The 22,436-nt window shown below is 56.1% G+C and overlaps 2 protein-coding genes across 2 annotated transcripts in view; one reads left to right on the top strand and one right to left on the bottom strand.

The window, feature by feature from the left end:
* The first annotated feature begins 3,939 nt into the window (after nt 1–3,939).
* KRT7 (keratin 7) lies at nt 3,940–19,090 on the top strand. Its single transcript, XM_021704935.1, has 9 exons — nt 3,940–4,327; nt 5,816–6,027; nt 8,128–8,188; nt 9,356–9,451; nt 10,917–11,081; nt 12,060–12,185; nt 15,362–15,582; nt 18,190–18,224; nt 18,653–19,090. The coding sequence occupies exons 1-9, from the start codon at nt 4,004–4,006 to the stop codon at nt 18,805–18,807; spliced, it is 1,395 nt and encodes a 464-aa protein (XP_021560610.1). The 5' UTR covers nt 3,940–4,003; the 3' UTR covers nt 18,808–19,090.
* A 1,062-nt stretch (nt 19,091–20,152) lies between these two features.
* The window catches only part of LOC110577426 (keratin, type II cuticular Hb3), a 56,300-nt gene continuing 54,016 nt past the window's right edge, over nt 20,153–22,436 (bottom strand). The window contains exons 5-9 of the mRNA XM_044915198.1: nt 21,869–22,033; nt 21,527–21,652; nt 21,052–21,272; nt 20,846–20,877; nt 20,153–20,328 (exon numbers count right to left, since the gene is read on the bottom strand). Coding sequence (XP_044771133.1) covers nt 20,153–20,328; nt 20,846–20,877; nt 21,052–21,272; nt 21,527–21,652; nt 21,869–22,033 — 720 coding nt within the window. The remainder of the gene's footprint in view (nt 20,329–20,845; nt 20,878–21,051; nt 21,273–21,526; nt 21,653–21,868; nt 22,034–22,436) is intronic.

Below are 22,436 nucleotides of genomic sequence, written 5' to 3'. Positions count from 1 at the left end.
AACCAGGTGTCAGAGTCCCTGGCGAGTGTGAGGGAGTGACTAGGAGGTCAGGAGGTGACTCTGGGGCTGGCAGGGACCAGCCACAGGGGAGGGGGTAAATGTGGTGTAGTTGGATGGCGTGAGCCTCTTGGGTTTTAAAAAATAGCAGTGATTTGTGCAATCAATATATAAAGGCAAAAACTCAATCAGCATAGAAAGGATTTTATTTTCATTTTTTTCAATAGATAGCACCCCTTGAATGTATGTAATATTTTTAAAAAATTTATTTATTTGAGAGAGAAAAAGGGAGAGAACATGCAATCAAGGGAGGGGCAGAGGGAGAGGGAGAGAGAGAGAATCCTTAAGCATACCCTCTGCTGACCTTAGAGCTCGACGTGACGCGGGGCTCGATCCTACGACTCTGAGATCATGACCTGAGCTGAAACCAAGGGTCAGACGCTTAACTGACTAAGCCACCCAGGCGCCCCTTGTTGTATTTTTTTGAGTTAGGTTGAACATTTTTTTTCATACTTGCTATTTGATTTTCTTTCTTTCTTTTTTTGTAGGCAATCTAGTGGCTCAAACTGCCAAAGTTCAAATCCTGGATTTTCGACATCTTAGTTGTGTGACCTTGGGCCATTTACTTAAATTTGTTGTGCCTCTGTCTCCTTCCTTAAGATGGGGATGATCACGCTGTGCCAAAGAGCTGTGGTGGGAGCTGCCCGGGCTCACGGAGGCCGTGTGCTTAGGACAGAGCCGGGCACCTGCAGAGTAAGTACTCTGGAAGCATGCTAGCTCTTATTATCTCTGTCTGTTGCCCACTTTCCTGCTGCATCGTTTGTCTTTTGCTTAGGGGTTCGTGTATTCAGGAGAGCAGCCTGCTGGCTGTCATTTATGTTGCTTTCTTGTCTTTCATTATTTGACATAAAAAAAAAAGTCTTACATTCCATGCAGAAATGTGAAATGCTTTTTGTTATAATAACAAACATTTGAATTCTAAGATACTGAAAACAGATCATGCTTTTTTTTTCTTTTTTAGGAATCAGGCTGTGTTTTCACGGGATGGACAACGAGTCATGGCTCTAAAGTGCAGTGGGGAAGCCAAAGACTATCTTCCCCCACTCTCCGGAGGGGAGCAGCCCGTTCCCCCTGCAGGGGCTGCAGGACCACTGTGTCTTCACAGGCTTCACGAGGCCAGGCTGCTTGCTGGTTTCTCGCTGGGGTCCAGAGGGCACGGTGGGAAGCCAGGCTGGGAGCCGGAGGGTCACCGAATGTGTGCTTGGGTGTGTGTGTGTGTGTGTGTGTGTGTGTCACAGAACACTACAGAGATAGGGGTGAGCCTCTGGGCAGTAAGGGGACAACTAGGAAAGGCGCTGAGGATGATCTTATCAGAAGATTCTGCCCAGAATGCCTTAAGGGGGTCTCTGTGAGGCCAGCAGAGGCACGGGCTGGGGTGGCAGATGGAGTTGAGATGACCCACTGTGCCGAGCACCCTGCAGGTAGGAATGTGATCCGAGGCCTCTCTCGGTGTCGACAGCTCCTCGTGAAGCCCTCCAGAGGGTGTGTGTGTGCGTGGCCTGGCACCGAGTGGGCCCGTGCTGTTGGCCATAGGTGCAGAGACAGGAGGAGAGGGGTGGGCGGGGCTGGAGCTGCCAGGAATGTTTCAGGGAGGGGGTGGGGAGGCTGAGGGGTGGATACTGGGCAGGCCCTGCAACGGGGAAATGCCACTCGAGAGCGGGCTGAGGCCTGGCAAGCCTGAAGACCTTTTCTTCTTTGCAATGTCCTCCCAGCTCCCTCTCCCCATGGAACCCAGGGATTTAATCTCTGGTGAAGAAACCATGCCCAGGGAGGGGCAGTGACTTGTCCACGGTCACAAGGCAGGTCACCAGCAGTGTTCTGCCCAAGATCTCTCAGGCCAGGCTCTAGGGGAGAAGTGGAAGTGTTGGGGGGGGTCACAGATCCTGTGGGGGCTGCAGGTGGGAGGGGGAAGGAGGGTCCAGCCGCAGAACACGGGTGGGGCTGTGGGGGTTGAGAGGTAGGGGGCTGGTATGGCAGGTGGTAGGAGAGAGTTGAGGATGTGCCCTGAGGGGTAAGGAAGTTGGAGTGTGTGTGTGTGTGTGTGTTTGTGCGAGCCATGGGGTATGTGTGCATGTGTGTATGTGGGTGCATGTGTGTGTGAATATATGTGAGTGATGTGGTATGTAGGCGTGTGAGTGTGCATGTATGTATGTGTGGAAATTAAACAGTTGGTCTCTTCAGCCTGCTTGGGGTGGGGGCTGGGGAGGAGTGGGATCCCCATGCCTGCAAATATCACAAGGCCAGGAACTCTTGTGTGCTCTTCAAACTACAACTGAGAATTCCAGGTAAAATCTCAATCTCTCTCCCCCTCTCTCTCCCACCCACACACCCACCCACACCCACCCAAACACAGCCTACAGCAGAGACCACTGAAGGTCTCCTCAGGCACCCCTCTGCCTCTGGCCTGAGCTGTCCCAACACCAGTACAGAGAGAGGGAGGGCCAGGGATATGGGCCTGCATGGAGGTCACTGAACAGGGGCTGCGGCTCCCTTAGTCTCAGGGGAAGGCCTTCTTATCTAACTGAAATGAAAACCAGGAAGAACATTCCATCCCCACCCTCCACCACCCAGGATGTCCCCGAGGGCTTGGTCTGAGGTGACAAGCCGGCCAGCTCATGCGGGGCTGGAGGTAGGCTAAAGGTGGCGGCAGGCCTGTCAACTGTCTTTTCCAAAGGCTCTCTAGGTGGCCCCTCTAACCAAAAAGGGTCTGGGGAGAATGGGGGGCAGGGCCTGGCAGAGGCCGAGGGCGTGGCAAGCGTGGCTGGAGGCTCCTGGGAAATGAAGCTGGGTGGTGAGCTGTCTCTGTCTGGTGCTCCCTGTTCCGGCGTGGTTTCTCCCCATCTTGGGCTGGGTTCGAGACTGCTGGGACTTGTTTGGTGGGCAACACGATGAGAGCTGGGGACCTTTCCGCAGGAAAATGGCAGCAGTGGAAGATGGGGAGGAGTGTTTGAGTGTAAATACAAGCAGGCTCACAGACCTGCATCCAAAAGTGTGCAGCTGTGTATCCATGGACACCCCGCCACACACTGAGTACAGACCCCCACCTGTGCAAGAAGGTTCACAGACATGCACACACGTGTCTCGGGTGAGCACACAGCGAAGCCCAGTGGCCTGCAGGTGTGTCCACACAGAAGTGTGCAGACATCCGCAAAGTGTCCCAAGGACACGCAGGTGTCCCCTGCCTCTACAGGGACAAATAAAATAAGTGGATAGGAAAGTGTGTTAGGGGGAGAGGAAGCGCGAACCCAAAGCAACGATTCACACATGGCTTCTGGGCTTCAGATGCCCCCTGGAGTGAGGAGAGGGGCCAGAAGAGGGGTCATGCCCCACTTGGCCGAGTTTCTATATGGGAATGAGGTGTAGTGGCCAGGGAAACCAGCTAGGCCAGGCCACGTGGGGTCAGATTACTCAAGAACTGAGCTGATCTCTCAAGGAGGAACTGGACGTGGGGGAAGGAGGCTGTCTGGGAATGCCTTTCTGGAATGCTTGGGGAAGGGGGCTGGGTGCTGACTCCTGGACTAGAACTTTTTTGTTCCCCCTCTCCCCCAGTCTTTCATCACTCGATCTCTCTGCTCTGGCTGCAGGACCCTTTCTGAAGCCTCCACCCAGAAGCCTTCCCAGACTGAACCTGTTTCACATCTGCTCAGATGGCCGTCTCCCACCGCTCGCTGTCAGCTCCTATCCCGGGCGCTGGGTGACTACGGCCCTCCTCCCCACTCGGGACTTTCCGGCTTGGGCCGCAAAGCCCGTCCTGGGCGCGCAGAGCGGAAGCCTGGCCCGGGGAGGGGCCCCAGCGAGCAGAGAAGGGTGGCCCGCGGCCAGCCCCGCCCCTACCCGTATAAGGGGATCGGCCCGCGCCTAGCGGATAAAAGTGGCGGCGGCAGGTGGAGGTCAGCGAGTTCGGCACTGTCGCGCCCGCCGCTAGGTCCAACCCGGTCCAGCCAGCATGTCCATCCACTTAAGCTCCCAGGTCTTCGGCTCGCGCTCCTCCGCCCTTCCCGGGCGCGGCTCGCAGGTGCACCTGAGCTCCCTGCGCCCCGGGGGCTTCAGCAGCCGCAGCCTGTACGGCCTGGGCGCCTCGCGGCCGCGCGTGGCGGTGCGCTCCGCCTACGGGGGCCCCGTGGGCGCCGGCATCCGCGAGGTCACCATCAATCCGAGCCTGCTGGCCCCGCTGCGGGTGGACATCGACCCGTCCATCCAGCAGGTGCGCCAGGAGGAGCGCGAGCAGATCAAGACCCTCAACAACAAGTTTGCCTCCTTCATCGACAAGGTGAGCCCCGCAGCCTGCCCCACGCCACGCTTCGGGCCACAGCAGCCACCTGCCCTGACTGCATGCGGGCCAGGCGCTGGGAGGTCTGGTGCCTTCTCCTATCGCCCGGGACCGGGAACCTTCCTCCTCATGAACCCTGTGACTATTGTTCCCCTTCGGGCTCCAAATGCCCTCTTCCAGCGAGCTGACCAGATCGCCCTTTTTCCTCCCAGGAAGTGTGCTTGAGCCTGTCCGGCTGACCCCGCAGGTTGTGTCTGGGAGTGGGCTGCGTTTCTTGAGCGCATTCAGGTTGGGAGCTCCAGAGGCCAGGGCCAGGAGTTTCTCTGAGAGGGGGCTGCGTGGGGTGAGAGACGGAGTAGGGATGACACACTGTTCCCAGCTGAGGATCTCCTCCCTCCCTCCTCCCACTGCTTATGCTATGGCAGATGCTGAAAATAAAGGGCTGGAGGGAGGGAGGGAGGCTCCCTGCCACACCTGCCCACCGACCTGGTCCTCCAGCCTCCCTTTGGTGGTGGGAGGTGAGGTTCTACCTGCCCTTGGAGATAGCCCATTTGCGCCCAGGGAAGGAGCCCTAAGGGGCTCTGGGAAAGGGTCACTTGGGAGGAGGTTTTTCTTGGTTGTTTGGGTCCCACAGGGGTCAGGGAGGGAGTGGGGGAGTGAAAGGGGTTGGAGGGAGAGGGGCCGACTTGACTGGTGGGTCTAGGAGGGGAGCAAAGTAGGGCTGGACCAGGAACTAGGGGCTAGTCCAGCTGGGCCCCTCTGGCCAGGACCTCCTCCCTTGGGGGTGTTAGACTGTTAGACCAGACCTTCCCTCTCCTGCCTTGGTGTAGCTCTCTGCTTCTTCAGCCCCCCATGCCCTCTCCTTCATCATTCAGACCTTACAAATCCTTAAGATTCTGCCAAAGCCTCCCCAGGCCCAGGGTCTGCCCCTGATGCTGAGCTGCTCTGTCTTACAGTCTGCAGCCCCCAGGCCCTGCTGCTCCAAGTTGCTAGTTCTGAGGAGGGCTATTTCCTACTCCCAGTCATATTGGATGCATCCAAGGAGCCTTTTGGGCCCCAGACCGAGCAGATAATAGTTGCTTATTTTAGCACCCTGTCCTGAGACTTTGGAAGAAAGGGGCAGCAGAGGGAGGATACAGAGAGGGGAGGCCCAGGACAGACAGGGAGGGGGCAGCCCTGCGGAGAGGGAGGTGGAGAAGATCATCTGTAATGTGATGGGGAACATAGGAGGCAGGGGACACCTTGGCGACTGGGCAGGTCTGACTCCTGGGTCACAGTGTAAGGCACTCAAGACAGAGAGTCCTGGAGGAGAGGCTGGTTCAGCGTGGGCTTCCTGGAGGAGGGGACCAAGGGCCGGGGTCCGGGTTGGGGAAACAGCCAGTGGGAGCATGGGCTATGCTGGGTGGCGGGGAGCTGGAGACGCTCCCAACCCCAGTGTGGGTGGCACGGGCTGCCCCTCAGGAGTTTCCTCCTCTGTTCCCCTCTTAGGTGCGGTTCCTGGAGCAGCAGAACAAACTGCTGGAGACCAAGTGGGCCCTGCTGCAGGAGCAGAAGTCGGCCAAGAGCAGCTGTGTCCCCAGCATCTTCGAGGCCTACATTGCTGGCCTGCGGAGGCAGCTTGAGGGACTGCAGCTGGATGGAGGCCGCCTGGAGGCGGAGCTGCGGAACATGCAGGACGTGGTGGAAGACTTCAAGAACAAGTACTGACCCTCGTGAGACCTGGGGGGGGGGGGCGCTGGCACCCTGGGTGCATGCGCCCCCTGTCAGCTGATCCTTGGTAGGCCCCCTCTGGGGCTAGGGGTCAGAGGGTGCAGCTGCTCGGTACAGTAACCCCCAAACGGAAGGCCTTGACCCACACATTCCCTGTCTCTTCTCTCCCTTCTTTGTCCCTGGGAGCTGTTTCCAAGTCCTGTTACCTGACTTTGCCAGGAAAATATCCCCACCTAGCCCTCACCTCCACTGTTCCCTTTGGGTGCCTCACCAAGGCCCCAGGAGAGGGTAGGGCAGAAGGTGTCCTATGACAGATGCGCTTCAGAACTTGCACAGCCCTCACAGATTATTCTAAAACAGCCCCTCTGTTCAGGTGAGGAGTTAGAGACCAGAGAGATTCGAGGTCCTGAGGGATATCACATGGCAGGTCGCTGGGAGAGCTGGGACTGGATTGTTGGACCCCTGACTCCCAGGAGGAGATACAGAGCCGGCCTGGGACAGAAAGAAGCAAGGAGAGAGAGGGATCGTGTGTGGTGGGCCATGGAGGGTTGCCGAGGATGAGGGGGGGGCTCTGGCCAGTGCAGGAACCAGGGCAGGAAGTGTAGGGGCCTGGAAGACTGGGGTTGGAAGGACAGGCCTTTGAGGGCCCCACTGAGGTCTCTTTTCCCATTGAAGAGAAACCGAAGCCTGAGTCTTGGGCTGGGCCCCACCCCAGCAGGCTTGCCCAGTAGTCCTGGGAGTAGCAAGTGAGTTCTGTGCTCTGCCCTGGAGGTGGATGACTAAAGCCACGCAGGGACACTGGCTCTGACTGCAGGTAGAACAAACAAAAAGGCCTCTGTGGAGAGTACCCACTCCCCTACTTCCCTAGAGCAACAGTCAACAGGATAATCCCCCAGCAGGTGGGAACAGACAGGTGCAGGACGGAGTAGGCTCTGGGCAACCAGTGAGCCTCTGCTGTCATGTGCGTGTGCCTGTGTGTGCTCACACACTTACCCCCCCCCCCCCCAGGTAGAGCACTTCCCTGCAGAGCCAGGCTGGGGTTGAGGGAGGCCTGGAAGGGGCACCTGGAAGGGTCCTGGGTGCCTCTGCCCAGTGAGCTCCTGTCTGTGCATCCTCTGGGCTCAGCAGCATGCTGCGAGGGCAGGGATGGAGAGGTGGCCTTCAGGATGGTTCTGTAACTATTCTATAGGACTTGAGGGCATGGGCCCTTGTGAGTCTGGCCTCCTCCTCGAGGGGCTCTGCCTGCAGGAGCTTTGTGCTCCCCACCATAGTTGCCCTGCTGCCCTCCTCCAGCCTGTGGGTGCTACTGAGTTCCTGTTTCTAACACTTTTTTTAAAAAAGTTCCCAAATAAATACTGGGTCAGGCCCAAGGGTTTCCTTGCTCTGTGCCCTGCATCGCCAATGTCCTCCTATAAGTGGGACTGGCTCCTTGGGAGAAAAAGGGACTTGGCGGGGGGTGGGGGCTGTGGGAGTAGAGATGGGACCAGACCACCCAGCTGGGGCCTGGTTCTTCCAGGACTTGCTGCACCCTCTTCCTGATTGCTCTGCTTCAGGCTCCTTCTTCACCCTCAGGGGGTGGGATTAAGTAGTGGTTAAGGCGTGGGCCTGGGGTCAGACTGCCAGGCTTGAAGTCTGCGCTTTGCCACTTAGCAGCGTAGTGACTGGACAGATTATCTGCTTCTCTGTGCCTCTGTTCCTTTGCCGTGAAGCATGGTACCATTGTTATAGGATCATCGTGAGGATTAGGTGAGCTAATTCGTGGAAAGCACATAACAGTGCAGGCCCTATTTGAAGTGGTCCCTAAGCTTGGTTATTAGTATTTGCTTTCTCCCTCCCAGTAGATGCAGCTTTTGTCCTTTAATTCATGTACATTCCCTGCTCTCCCACCTTTCATCGCATGCCAAGACTCCCAGCCTTAGGAATAGCCACAAGGGAAAGTCAGGGACGTTTGGTTTCATAGCTGATCCCCACTTTTCCAGGTGTGTCAGTAAGGAGGGGGGAAGCTGATGCGGGGCAGATTCTCACCCCTGGGTAGGAGGGGGCATGGAGGCAGAGCCGCACCCACACCACGCACCCTCCCTCTATTGCAGGTATGAAGATGAAATTAACCGTCGCACGGCTGCTGAGAATGAGTTCGTGGTGCTGAAAAAGGTGAGGGCCAGGTGTCTAGGCCAGGTGCGGGGGGGATCATCTGAAAATGTGTAGGACAGGGGGACGTGGCCCTCGCACCTGAGCAGCCGGTAGGGACCTGTGGCCAAAGTCTGGTCTGGGAACGAGGGGCTTGGAAAAGGAGAGATCTGGAAACCTCATAGCACAGCCTGTCCTGTGTGTATGTGCGCATCTGGTGAGTCACTGGACTTACTTTTGGCCTGGGGGCATTAGAATTCAGACCAAAAGATGGAGGCTAGAAAGGGAGATTTCAACCCAAATACGCGAGTGCTCTATCACAGTTAGAACGTTTCATGACAGGCATGGGTTGGCACCCGGCAGGGCTGAAGTATGTGCTGAATGAATGGGATGGGCCTGAAGCAGAGCGATCTCCCTGTCCCTGGAGATGTGCAAGCCGAGGTTGGAAGGCCTTAGGAGTATCTTAATAGGGCTTGATTTAAGATTCTGATTCAGTTCACTCACTGAGCAGCTCAGGGTTCTAGGCCCGTCCACATGACAGCAACCTGCCTCAGAGTGCTGGGCCCTTAGAGATTTAGGTGCTTCGAGGATGCCTAAAAGCAGACCCTGTCCACACAAGTTTGAGCACAGGCATGTATGGCTAGAAGGGCCCTGATGCCCCCTGGGCCTGCGCTGTTCTCCATGGCCCACCTGCATTGCCGTCACTAAGCTGCATGTTAAACACGTAGGCTGGAGATCTTCCATCTCTGAGAGCCTTATCCTATAGTCGGAATGATTTTCTGCTCTCCTCCTTCATCAGAAGTTGAGGCTCACAGAGTTGAAGTGACTTGTTCAGGGTCACATAGCTTGTAGGTGGTTGAGCCAGGGTTGTGTCCAAACCACCAAAGCCTTTAGGAACCAGGAAAGTGCTAGGTTTGGGGCTACAGGCTGCTTGGGCTACCAGTGCTGGGTAGGCAGCTGTGTTCCTGGGGATGCATGGAAATGATGCCTATCACGCAGCTTCGGAGGGCCCAGTGGAGGAAACTTCCTACCGTGGCCAGGTCAGGCAGCCTGGAGAAATGGCATGTCTCTTGGTAGGGCCCTGGTGTTTGACCCTGTGGGTTGGACAGTGCTGGTTGGCTCCCATCCCTGCTAAATATTCTGTGTACTGAGGCCACGGTGTCTCTACCCCTTCTTGCCACCACCCCTCAGGATGTGGACGCCGCCTACATGAGCAAGGTGGAGTTAGAGGTGAAGGTGGATGCCCTGAATGAGGAGATCAACTTCTTCAAGACCTTCTATGAGACGGTGAGGACCTTGGGTGTGGGAGACATGTCATGTCTTCCATGTCCTAACAAAGGGGCCATCTGGTTAACCCCCTGCGTCTGGGCCAGCCTGGGTGAATGTGTGTGCATGCACTTATCCTGTTCTTTATCCTTTCTGGACTCAGGAATCCGTGGTGGGCAAGGAGTCTAGGAGGAGCTGAGGGTAGCAGAGCAGGGTGGGGTTAGCCAGGTTTGGCCTTCCAGAGACATGGGATGACCATTTTTTAGGAGGGATGTTGGGAGGGGTTGAAAGGAACCAGGAGGATGTCTAGGGATCCTGGGCTGTTACAGAGTTAAGAGGTAGGCTGGGTGGGGTGGCCAGGGGGGCCCGAGTCAGGAGAGAGTGTCTGGGAGTTTATAGCCAGAGGGACCAGATACGTGGCCGCCCAGCAAAAGGCCACTCTGTCTGCCCCTGCGGTCTCATCTCTCCCTCTTGCCTTAGCTGGGGATTTTACCTCTTTTTTCTCCGGGGAATTAAAAACCCTCTCCACTCCTATCAGTGTTAGTCTCTGGCCTTCAGCGGAAGATAGGACAGCCAGTCATCTGGCAGCGCTGGTCTGCGACACTGTTATATATGAGGCTAATTACAGACCAGTTCTCAGTTCCTTTTTGTCTAGCTTTCCTCTGAACCTCCAGCCTCCATGAGCCCCTCAGTGAATTTCCACGTGTGTTAATTTTAGGGGCAGGCTCCTTGAGGTTTACTTCGGGCATTCTAATCTCTGTGTGGGTCTTTATATGTCTGTCGCACGTTATATATATGTAGGTCTATGTATATATATGTGTGTGTGCATATGTATATGTATACTTAATTATTTCCCTCTCATTATGAAAGAAACACATACTCATTGCCAAAAATCCAGAAAATTGAGTACAGCATAAAATTGAAAACAGGTCTCTTACATGTGCTCTTATCACCTTGGTATCTACCTTTTCAAACTCTTGCTGTGCGTATACACATACAGATATAGTAATATGTATTTTAGTAAAAGTAGGATCATGTTTTTTTATGTAATGGTGTACCATGGTTATAAATACAGCTGTATCATCAGTTTTAAAGGCTGCAGAGAGTTCCATTCTGGGGTGGGATATTTTATTTGACCCACCCACCCCCTAGTGATGCGCTTCACAGCCGAGCTCCTGCCCCAGCAGAGCTCACAGAAGGGGCCATCACAGTCCCCCACACTCTGTCACTTCTTTATCTGCTGTAATCCCACCAGACTCTTTTCTTGAGAAGTTGCTAATGAAGCTGCTATCCTCCCTGGGCTGCCGGGGGCGGGCGGACTGTTAAGCAGGTGCTGGGTCTGTGTCCCCTTGCCTTCTGGTGACTCACACTCACTCTGACCTCTTCTCCCTTTTTCTTCCCCTAGTGTGAAGGGGGGTCCCAGGATGGGTGTGGGAACGGGGATGGGTCACGCCCCAAGTCCTGACGTTCTGTCCCATCCCTGCAGGAGTTGGCAGAACTGCAGTCCCAGATCTCGGACACGTCAGTGGTCCTGTCCATGGACAACAGGCGCTCCCTGGACCTGGACGGCATCATCGCCGAGGTCAAGGCCCAGTACGAGGAGATGGCCAACCGCAGCCGGGCTGAGGCCGAGACCATGTACCAGATCAAGGTGTGAGGTTGCGGAGGGCCCTTTTTTCTTCCTGGCAGGGTCCTTGGTGGGAGCTGCCCTGACTCCTCACTCTGTCTCAAGCCTTTAGGGCTTGGGTCCCGCTGTTCTGACAAGCACCAGTGGTTAAGTCTGTGGTGCTCTCCGAGGCCCACAGAAGAGGTGAAGGCCAGGTCCCTCCCCAGGGAGAGATCCCAGCCAGATGGGCTAACAGGGTGGAGGCGCCCAAAGCACAGAGAGGTTAAGTAATGTGCCTAACTCTACACAGCTAGTAGATGGAAGAGTAGGGACTAGATCCTGGGTCCTAGGCCTCCAGACCAGGGAGGTTTAATCATTACGTGCCATGTGGAGGAAGGGCGGCTGACTGTGCAGGTGCTGAAGGAGCTGGGGTAAACTAGTGTTCTGGGGGAGGGAGCCTGAGGCAGGGCTTAAAAGCAGCAGAGGGAGGTCTCTGCAGAGATAAGGAGTCATCCATGGTACACGGGGTGAAAACACAGATATGCCAGCAAGGAGACGTGGGTTCAGACTTGCCGTGTGATCCTTGGGCAGTGCCTTCCATTCTCCAGAGCTCATTCTTCCCATCTGTGAAATGGGTGGTGCTGATGTTTTCAACAAGTGTGTTTTTACTAGGGGGTTGTTTAACAGGTGAAGATTTCAGACTTCTAGTGATTCTCCAGCACTTGGGACAGGATGGGAATGAGCAGAGCCCCAGGATCAATGGGGATGGGCCCTAGGGAGCCATCCTGGCCCTCCCTGTCCTGACTGGGAGGAAAGCAAACCCCGGCTGTACCCCACTGCCCAATAGTCTGGCTTGCCGGCAGTGGGTGAAGATTGCTGGGAGTCAGACTGTCGCTTCCTGGGAAGATAAGCTAGGAGGGCTCATCACTCAGAACCTTGGGCCTTCCTCGGAGGGGGTGAGGGATCAGTCCCCCTGTAATGGTTGACAATCCCCTGTCTTACTTCTCTGTGTGGCCCCTCTAGTTTGAGACCCTCCAGGCGCAGGCTGGGAAGCATGGGGACGACCTCCGTAATACACGGAACGAGATCGCAGAGATGAACCGTGCCATCCAGAGGCTGCAGGCTGAGATTGACAACATCAAGAACCAGGTGGGAGAAAGCCCCCTCCTCCCCGCTTCCTCCTCCCTGTTTCTTGGGGCCCGTGAAGGGCAGCCATCTGAGAATGAGGAGCCCGAGGCTCTCCCAGGCTGAGGCTGGTGCAGCTCAAGTCTCGTGGGCCCACTTGTGAGATCTCCAGGACAGACTGTTCTTGGCCAGGTCCTGGCTCAGGCCAAAGGGAGGAGAGGAGTCGTAGTTGGGCATACAGCCTGGGGAGGGAGCCTCAGCCTGGCCAGCCTGAGAAAAACCACCAATCATTACCAAACTCGTACTGAGCACTGTCCTTGCACCTCGCTCTGGGTGCAATATGCTGTACCTGGGAGCTCACAGTCTGTGGGGATTGGGGGGACAGAGGCCAGCAGAAACCCTACGGTGGCTCATAAGGCCCCGTCCTTCACCTCCCACTGCTGCATCTCACTGTGCTCCGGCCTCACTAGCCTGCTTCCGGTATCTTGGGTCTGCCAGGCACGTTCACGCTTCAGAGCCTTTGCCCCTGGTGTTCCCTCCATCTGGAATGTGGTTCTCCCAGCTCAGCACATGGCTGCCCCTCTGTCATCCCTGGGATTTTGGACACGAGTCCCCTTTTCAGAGATGGCTTCTCCAACCACTCGGTCAGCAGGGTGGCTGAACTTTCTGGAAGCATCTATCACTGTCTGAAGTTTTCTGGCTTATTAAGTGGTTGGCCGTCCCCCACCTCTGCTGAAATCCAAATAATGCCTTGGGAGCCGGTCCCCATCTGGCTGGCTCACCGCTCCTTCTCGGCACCCGGCACGTGGTGGGGCATGGGCCTCCGATGGACTGTTGGGAGGATGTGCTGTGTCACTGGCAGGGAGACAGGCCCTGGCCGAGGTGTGGGGAGGGACGGGGCAGCTCAGCCAGAGCAGGTGTCTGCAGTGGGGAGGGAGGGCAGGTAACCAGTGCTGCAGCTTCAGAGGGCTAAGCTCCAGATGAGCTGGGGGGATGGGATGTGGGGGTGACTTACCCAGAATGTCCTCCCCTTGGAGCCCCGCAGGCCACTTTACATAAGGGTGGAAACTGCCTCCTGGCGTGGAGGCGGGGCTATGAGTCCCGGTGCAGCGAGGCAGCTTCCAGGCCGGGAGGGGAGGCACAGAATACTGAATGGTGGTTTCCCAGACCCTGCAGCTTCTGCCACATCTGCTCCTCCTCTTGTACAACGGGGCGGAGCAGGCCCCAGAGTTGGGGTGTCCACCGCCACGGAGGGGCCCCGGGGCAGTGGGATGAGGCAGTGCCAAGGGGGCACCAGTGTGATAGGGAAGGGGACCGGCAGGTGGACGAGGGGCAGAGGGCACACGAGGGGCCTTCTGAAGGATTAGGAGGGCTGGTAGAGAGGCGGAGCACACCCGGGACAGGGAAGGGTCTGAGAACGGAGAGCGGCTGGTGAGAAGGAAGGGGGAGTGCTGGGTAGGGGTGGGAGTGGTAGCTCTCAGAGCCCAACAGCAGGAGGCCCAGGGCTAGATAGGTTCCTGGTGTGCGGATGGGGCACAGATAGAAGGAATGCTCCTGGTGGGCAGGAAGTGGCAGCCCCCGGCTCAGGTCCATCGTGAATCCGACCAACCCGGCCCAAACCAGGGGGCTGCTGGTCACACATTTTGAGGCTGGGGGTTCCAAGCAGTATCTCTCTGCTCCAAGTCCCCTGTTCTGGGCCTGTTTTGAAGATGGTTTTTGTTCTTGTCAGCTGCCCCAAATTTGGGGACTCAACTAAGATCCATGGCTTTGGATCTCTTCCGGCTGGGGACTGGGGGGGTGGGGATGGGCATTAGAAAATTATAATCGCATTTACTAATTATAGTGATTATAACAAGCGATAACAAGTGTTGGCAAGGATGTGGAGAAAGGGAGCCCTGTGTACTTTCTGTGGGAACGCAAACTGGTGCAGCCACTGTGGAAAACGGTAGGGAGGGTCCTCAGAACATAAAAAATAGAACCACCATAGAATCCAACAATTCAATTTCTGTGTGTATATCTGAAGGAAATAAAATTTATTTTTTTTATTTTTTAAATAGATTTTATTTATTTATGAGAGAGAGAGAGCACAAGAGGGGGGAGGGTCAGAGGGAGAAGCAGACTCCCTGCTGAGCAGGGAGCCCGATGCGGAACTCGATCCCGGGACTCCAGGATCATGACCTGAGCCGAAGGCAGTTGCTTAACCAACTGAGCCACCCAGGCGCCCTGAAGGAAATAAAATTACCATCTCAAAGAGATCTCTGCATCTCCATGTTCATTGCAGCATTGTTTACAATAGCCAAGACATGGAAACAAAGTATCCATTAGTGGGTGAATTAGTAAAGAAAATGTGATTATATATATAATATAATATAATATTATATTATATTATTCAGCCATAAAATAGAATATTACTCAGCCATCAAAAAGAAGAAATCTTGCCATTTGTGACAACACAAACCTTGAGGGCATTTATGCTGAGTGAAATAGGTCAGAGACAGAGAAAGACAAATATTGTATGCTTATAGGTGGAATCTTTTTTTTTTAAAGATTTTATTTATTCATTTGAGATAGATAGAGAGAGAGCATGAGCAGGGGGAGAAGCAGAGGGAGAGGGAGAAGCAGGCTCCCCGCTGAGCCAGGAGCCCGATGCGGAGCTCGATCCTAGGACCCTGGGATCATGACCTGAGCCGAAGGCAGATGCTTAGGCAGATGCTTAACCACCTGAGCCACCCAGGCACCCATTATAGGTGGAATCTAAAAAAACAGAACTCCTAGAAACAGAGAACAGATTGGTGGTTGACAAAAAAAAGAATAGCAATTATAATAGCATTTATTGAGCACTAACTGTGTGCTAGACACTGGCCAGGGACTTGTGTATTACCTCATCTAATCCCTGCAGTATCCCTATGAGGCAGACACTGTGACTATTGCTGTTTTAGAAGAGAGGAGACTTTGGAAGGGTTGATGTGTCCAAGACCACGTGGCTAGTAAGTGGTGGAGCCAGTATGAGAGCCTAGGCATTGGCTATCAGAGCCCATGTTTTGAACCTTTGGGGATTCCCTGGTGCTGGGGGAATAGACTGGTGCCAGTGAAGCCACCATGAGCAAGTTGCCCGGGTGCTCGCTGCAGGATGGGGAAGCAGGAAGGCAGTGACTGGTAAGGCCTGCCCCCCAGCTCACAGTCATCACTACTGCCCACAGCGTGCCAAGTTGGAGGCTGCCATTGCCGAGGCCGAAGAACGTGGGGAGCTGGCCCTGAAGGATGCACATGCTAAGCAGGAGGAGCTGGAGGCTGCCCTGCAGCGAGCCAAGCAGGACATGGCCCGGCAGCTGCGTGAGTACCAGGAGCTCGTGAACGTCAAGTTGGCCCTGGACATCGAGATCGCCACCTACCGCAAGCTGCTGGAGGGCGAGGAGAGCTGGTGAGGACACAGAAGCCAGGAAGGGGATCCTTCTGGGGCTTGGTGGGGCCTGGGGCTTGACATTCATCCATCTACAGACATTTTCTGTGGCCTCTCTTCTGCAAGGCACCAGGGATGGAAAGTGTAGGGAGGGTAAATGATGCTTGCTTCTTTGCTCTTGATGAGATGCCCTTCTAGTAGGAAAGACCATGTGGTGTAAAGCTCAATGGGAAAGTTGAAGATAATAATGGCCCCTTCATGTGTGGCCAGGGTCATCTTATTTGATCCTCACAATATATTCAGGTAAGCAGGTCAGGTATTGTTGCTTAGTTTACAGAGGGGAAACTGTGGTTCAGTTTTATGAATTGAGGGGCCAGTGTGCAGTCAAGCTCTGCTGATTCCTGGTCCAGGGATCTTTCATGATGCCAGGCTGCTTCTCCCACATCACTCAGTGGTAAGTCACATGATATTGACCGAATGTGGGGAGGTCCCACAGGTAATTTGCATACCTGCGGCCAGAGGGCAGGCTGGGCTGGGTTGGTGTTATAGGAATTCTTCATGAAAGACATGGAACCTATGTCCGTGAAGTTGGGCCTTCATTCTCACCTGGATGGTTTGGTTGATTCATTCAGTCAATTTGCCAGGCTTTAGACTTGTGCCCTGGGCGAAGGTTAGGGTTTGGAGAGGGTGAGAGGGAAAAGTGTGGGCCAAGGCTTGGTGGTAGGACTCATCAGGGCTTGGCTTGTTGGGACCCAGCTCGGAGACAGAGAATATGGAAGACGTGCTTCTGTCCTCGGGGAGCTCGCGCATGGTCTGAGGACACCAAACATTTGTAAAGGGAACACCTAGAGACCACTCACGTGCATTTGCAAAATGCTGACTGTCTACAGAACTTTTCTTTGGGGAGCATTTTTCCTGAGGGTATGGGGAGACAGGCTGGAGGATGGCGTGGACAGGAAGGAATTGGGGAATGAGGGAGTGCTAGGGCAGAGTGCCTGGATGCAGGGAGGAGGGAGAGAAGACACATAGCCGCAGGATAGGAGTTGGGGAAGGAGAGGAAGATGGGTCTCTGCCACTGCAGTTGACCCATCCCTGCCTGGGTTGGCATCTGGTCTTTATGGGAAGAGGAATTGAATACCAAAGGCCCCTGGGAAGAGAGAGCAGCTGATCTGGGGCACAGGGCAGCCCCAGAGCCCAACTGTCCCAGCCATGATGCCTCTCTGCACCCTCTGCCACCGTGGGTGCGGGGGCCACGCTCTCTTGGGAACACATACCCTGGGCTTTTTTTCCTCATAGAACCAGAGCTGGGGATGCAGAGAATGGGGCCGGATCCACTTCCTCCCATGGGCGGCTGAGCAGGGTGAAGCTCAGGGATGGCGAGTGGCATGCCCAAGGTCTCACAGAGAATGGAAACATTGTCTGAAAGCCTAATCTCAGTGTAGATTGTCATCATTGGGGTTTAGATCCCGGTTCTCTGAGAGGCAACTGTCCTCTCTCCACCTCTTAGGGGACATGGAGATGGACTCCTTGTTTTTGATCCCATAACCCCTCCACCTGTCCCAGGGGCAGGTTTAGGATTTGTGGTCTTAGAAGCTCATGCAATTTGGGGTTACAAAGTAGAGTTACGAATATAAAATTAGGCACAAAAACAAATATTTACTTAGGATGAGAAGAGAAAAATCACACTCCTCACCAGAGCTTTAGACGTTCAGGTCTCTTCCTCGGCACGGCACCAGAAATTGTTACATGGAATTGCTACCTGACTGCACCCTGGCTTCCCTCCCCACCCACAACTTCCAGTGACTCCCAGCACTCCCAGGGGCCCGTGGAACAAGGGGCCTGGAAGCTTCCTAGCATATCTATCTCTTGCCCTTGTCCTTCGCTCTGCCCTCTTCCTGAACTTGGGGCCGATGAGGCCAGCTGGGCTCCCCTCACTCGTTCTACCAAAGTGAGGTCTCCCCTCCCCACGGCAGAGTAAACTCAACCCCAAGGCCAAGGGCTTAGTGACAATGGAGCTGTGAGTCACAAAACAAATACGCCCAACTGTCTCCCATGGCTTTTCGATTTCCGGTAGGGCTGCTTAAAGCCACCCCGACTACCTTCTGCTCCCTCCTCAGTCCCAGCCTTAGCTGCATTCACGAAAGCAACAATTCGCGAATTATTTCAGTACATACGGAATAATTGCTACATGCCAGACCTCATGCTAGGGGCCGGAGATCCAAGAATCAATAAGCTACAGCCCACTTTGAGGGTTTTATGATTTGGTTAGGGGAGGCAGCTGTCTTCATAAATAATCACGGCTACCATTCATCAGATCCTGTGCACCCAGGGCTCTAGATAAATTATATTATTCAGCCCTCACAAACAACTCTGTGAGGCTAGGACTAAGTCAGGTGAGGAGATGGAGGCTTTGAGATGTTGCCCAAGGTCACATGGCCAGTAGGTAGGAGGGCCTACGTGAACTCCTCTCGCTCCCCCTTATTTTGCAACAAGGCTGAAGGAGGACTAAGGTGTGGGGATAGAGGAAGGAATACCAGTCTTGCTGGCTCCTGGGTGGAGGGGGCCCTGGGACTGCTTCCTCCAGCTCTGAGGAAAGAGCTGCTCACAGGTCTCTCCTCTGCCCCCCAGGTTGGCTGGAGATGGAGTGGGAGCTGTGAACATCTGTAAGTCCTTGGCTGTGGTCCATCTCCTGTGCTGTCCAGACTAGGCTGGGTCTGCAGGATGGCACACTGGCTTGAGGACCTGGCCTTGTCTGGACCAGGAGCTTCTTTCCCTCACCAGCTTTTAGCAGGTGCCCCAGAGCTCCCAGCAAGTCAGGCTCAAGGGCCCAGGGGAGCCGTGCAAGAGGGCAGAGTGAGGCAGGGCATATCTGTGCCGCAACCCCCACAGCTGCCCCAGGCTCCTTCTGCTGGGGGTGGGAGGGGGTGGGGGCTGGGGGGGTGGGGGGTGGGCTGGCCCCAGGAGGCTGGTGGGGAGGGGAGGCAGCGGGGAGGGAGAGGGGCAGGCACAGCAGGAGAGTGGGGTGGAGTGAAGACTGGGGCCTCAGGTGATGGGCCTTGTGCTGATGGAACCCTCCTCCCTTTTCTCCTAGCTGTGGTGAACTCCACTGGTGGAGGTGGCAGCCGGGTGGCCTTTGGAGGAACCATGGGCAGCAATGCCCTGAGCTTCTCGAGCGGCGGGCCTGGGACCTTCAGGTCCTATTCCAGCAGGACCTCAGCTGCCACCCATAGGAGCATACGAAAATGAGCCCCGGTGTGCGGAGACCCCCCCACCCCCCTGCCTCGGCAGTCACAGGAGGACTCCCATCCTTGCTCCCGAGACTGCCTGGCAGTCTGAAAAATGTCAGAATAGCTTCCAATAAAGCAGGCTTTCTGAAGCCTGGGTGAGGCCCAGCCTGGTACCTGGTATCCTGGCTTCATCAGCTGGGTGGAGAGGGCTGGGGAAGGAAGGGGCCTTAGGATTGGGTATGTTCTGAATACTGAAGAGCCATCTGTGCAGGAGCTTGGGAAAGCACGTTGGTGACATGGTGCTGGTGGTGATTCAAGAGGCATGGCTCGTAGCCTGTGTGAGGCCTTGGCCTCCTCCCAGGGCTGGGGCTCTGCCGCGGAGGGGGCACTGAAGTCCTCTCCTGCTGAGGGAGTGGGAGGGCTGTTCGCACACTCCCCTACCCCCAGGTTCTGGGCTGCCAGAGTGCATTCCTTGCTGCGAGGACCCCTGGCTGCAAAGGCCTTCTCTGTCAGCCTCCGAGGGGCAAAAACTGGACTGGAAGTCCACGTGGAGGCACAAATGGGAGATTTTCTGAGCACATTATATATGACCCATGAGCTTTATTGGAACCGTGGAGACCAAGCACTAAGCACGAGGGAGAGGGAGCTGAGCCAGCCACCGAAAGATGTCCCCGTGGAGCTGCAGCCTCAGTCATTGCGAGGGTTTCGGGAGGCAGGGGAGGGCCGGCGGGATAGCAGCAAGGCCACACCCCCCACGGCCGTGCACAGCCGAGGCCCCGGGCCAGTCTGTCCCTTAGAAGCCACAGGTCTCGGGCGCCTGGGTGGCTCAGTCGTTAAGCGTCTGCCTTTGGCTCAGGTCATGATCCCAGGGTCCTGGGATCGAGCCCCGCATCTGGCTCCCTGCTCGGCGGGAAGCCTGCTTCTCCCTCTCCCACTCCCCCTGCTTGTGTTCCTGCTCTCGCTGTCTCTCTCTGTCAAATAAATAAATAAAATCTTAAAAAAAAAAAAAAAAAAAGAAGCCACAGGTCTCTGCCAGGCCAGGCCCCCCAGCAGCCTGAGTCAGAATGGGATCTCCCCGCAGGGCCGCAGGGATCCGGGCAGGCAGCCTCCTGGGCCGGGGGAAGGACGAGCGCAGCTGCCAGCTGGGCGGGGAGCCCGGGCCTCCCCCGAAGAAACCGCGAAGAGCAAGGGCGGGGGGAAGGCGGAGGAAATGCAGGACGATAAGGCTGCAGTTTGTGCAGGTGGGCCGGCTGGTTCTCCGAGCCCTTCCGCTTCGAGCCCAGGGACTTTGGTTGCTCCGGGCCCCACCTCCGGAGGCAGGGACTGTTCACTGGGAGAGCGGTGTGCTGACCGAGCGGGAGGTGCTACGCGAACCGCACCAAGGAGCTGCCGCTGCACCTCTGGCCGCAGGGCGCGCACATGCCCGTGCTCACCGCCACGTTCCCGCTGCAGGGGGCGCTGCACACGCTGCCGGTCACCGGCCGCGAGCCGGACACGCAGAGGTCCCCGCAGACCACCCCGCCCCGGGAGCTGCTGACACCTGCAGGAGGAGAACAGGGCTTAGTCCCCTGCCTCCTGGCCAGCACCCCCTTCTCTTGCTCAGAGCTCCTTCCCTCCATTTCTATTCCTCCCTTCCCTCCAGACACCCTCGTTCCGCCCCACCCCCACCCCGCACTCCTTCCTGCACTCTGGCCTCAAGCATCCTTGATAAACTCTTCGCCCGGGTCCTCCCTATAGGCAGAAATAGCTATTTAACTTGTAATCATAAATAGTTATCTAACTTACAATCATTCACTGCCACCCACCCCCTTCCTTTCAGGGTTTCCAAAGATAGCCTGTGCTGGCCTCCTGTATTTGTAAATAAAATTGCATTGGAACCAAGCCATACGTACTCCTTAGGTGTTACTTATGGCTGTAGCTTTCACATTACAGTGACAGAGTCCAGTAGTTGAGACAGAGGCTAGGTGGCTCACAAGCCTGAAATATTTGCCATCTGGCCCTCCTGCCCACCCGGAACCCCAGCCCTTATTTCAGAACCTACAGTACAGATTACTTACAGACATTTTCAGCACCAGTGCCCTCACACAACCTTGTAGGGAGAGCAAAGAGACAAAAATTAGTTGGGGAGAGCAACCCTTGCAAATTCCCTCCTCCATGCAAGCGACATGCAAATGACATGCAAACAATATGCAAATATGCACCTGGCTCAAAGCACAGTTTCGGGAAATTGAAGAGATACTCTTCCCACAGATTTGGGCCCCACCTCTGTTCTTCACCCTCCAGCAGCCGCCTGTAGGTGGCGATCTCGATGTCCAGGCCCAGCTTGGAGTTCATCACCTCCTGGTACTCCTTGACCAGGCAAGCCATGTCCTGCTTGGCCTTCTGCAGGGTGGCCTCCAGCTCAGCCAGCTTGCAGCGGGCATCACTCAGAGCCGCCTCGCCCTGCTGCTCCGACTGGGTCACTGTGGCCTCCAGCTTAGAGTTCTGGGGGCCCAGAGGAGAACAAGGTGGGTTATGGTCCTGGGTCTCTCCGTCCATTTCCTGGATGTGTCCAGTCTCTCCCCTCCCCCAGCTGGGGACACCCCAAGAACAGACCTCTCCCCTTCATCAGCTGAGTCTCCCCCAGGGACCACAACCAGGGACGATGGTCAGGCAAATGGGCTGGAGCATGAATGGTGAGATCCACTGGGGACACACACTGCCTGTGTGACCCTGGGGAGGCCCCAGGTGACCCTTACCTGGCACTTGGCATTCTCAACCTCGGCTGTCAGCCTCTGGATCATGCGGTTGAGCTCGTTGATTTCCTCCTTGGTGCGGCGCAGGGTCTCCCGGTGCCGGATCACCGTGGCCTTCATCTCCTCACACTTGGTGGGAAGGGGGGCGGAGGGAGGGGAGCAGAGATGCTCCTGAGGCTCAGGATATGTCATCCCACTGAGCCCCACAACTTGCATATCTGCCACCCCGTCCTGAGAGCTGCCTGCCCTTCCCTTACCCATCCCACCTAGACAAAGACCAAAGCCCTTTTGGCATCCCTCCTGCTGGGGTTCTGGGAATGGGGAGTTGCAGTACCAGGACTTCACCTTGCTGCGGTACCAGGACTCAGCCTCAGCCCGGCTTCGGCTGGCAATGTCATCGTACTGAGTCTTGATCTCGGCCACAATGCAGTCCATGTTCAGGTCCCGGCTGTTGTCCATCTTGACGATGACCGAGGTGTCTGAGATGTGGGCGTGGAGAACTCGGATCTCCTGCAGACGGTGGGGGGTGGGAAGATGGAAGGATCTTGTTTACACCCCAGCCTCACCCACCAGTGTGGACCCAATCTTCTCAGCCCTTCCCTGGTCTCCAGCCCCTGCTCACATGACAGCCTCATGGACTGCAGCCCCAGCCCAAATCCCTGTCCCTTAGAAGCCACAGGTTTCTGCCAGGCCAGGCCCCCCAGCAGCCTGAGTCAGAATGGGATCTCCCCGCAGGGCCGCAGGGACCTGGGCAGGCAGCCTCCTGGGCTGGGGGAAGGACGAGCGCAGCTGCCAGCTGGGCGGGGAGCCCGGGCCTCCCCCGAAGAAACCGCGAAGAGCAAGGGCCTCCAGTCCTAGGCCAAAGCCCCCTCTTCCAGGCTGGCTGCCAGTTTTCTGCCTGGACCACGGCCCC

Source organism: Neomonachus schauinslandi, chromosome 5, assembly GCF_002201575.2.
Source record: "Neomonachus schauinslandi chromosome 5, ASM220157v2, whole genome shotgun sequence".
In the NCBI taxonomy this organism is placed as follows: domain Eukaryota; kingdom Metazoa; phylum Chordata; class Mammalia; order Carnivora; family Phocidae; genus Neomonachus; species Neomonachus schauinslandi.
Note: the sequence above shows the minus strand (reverse complement) of the source record. Positions and strands in the feature narration are given on the sequence as shown.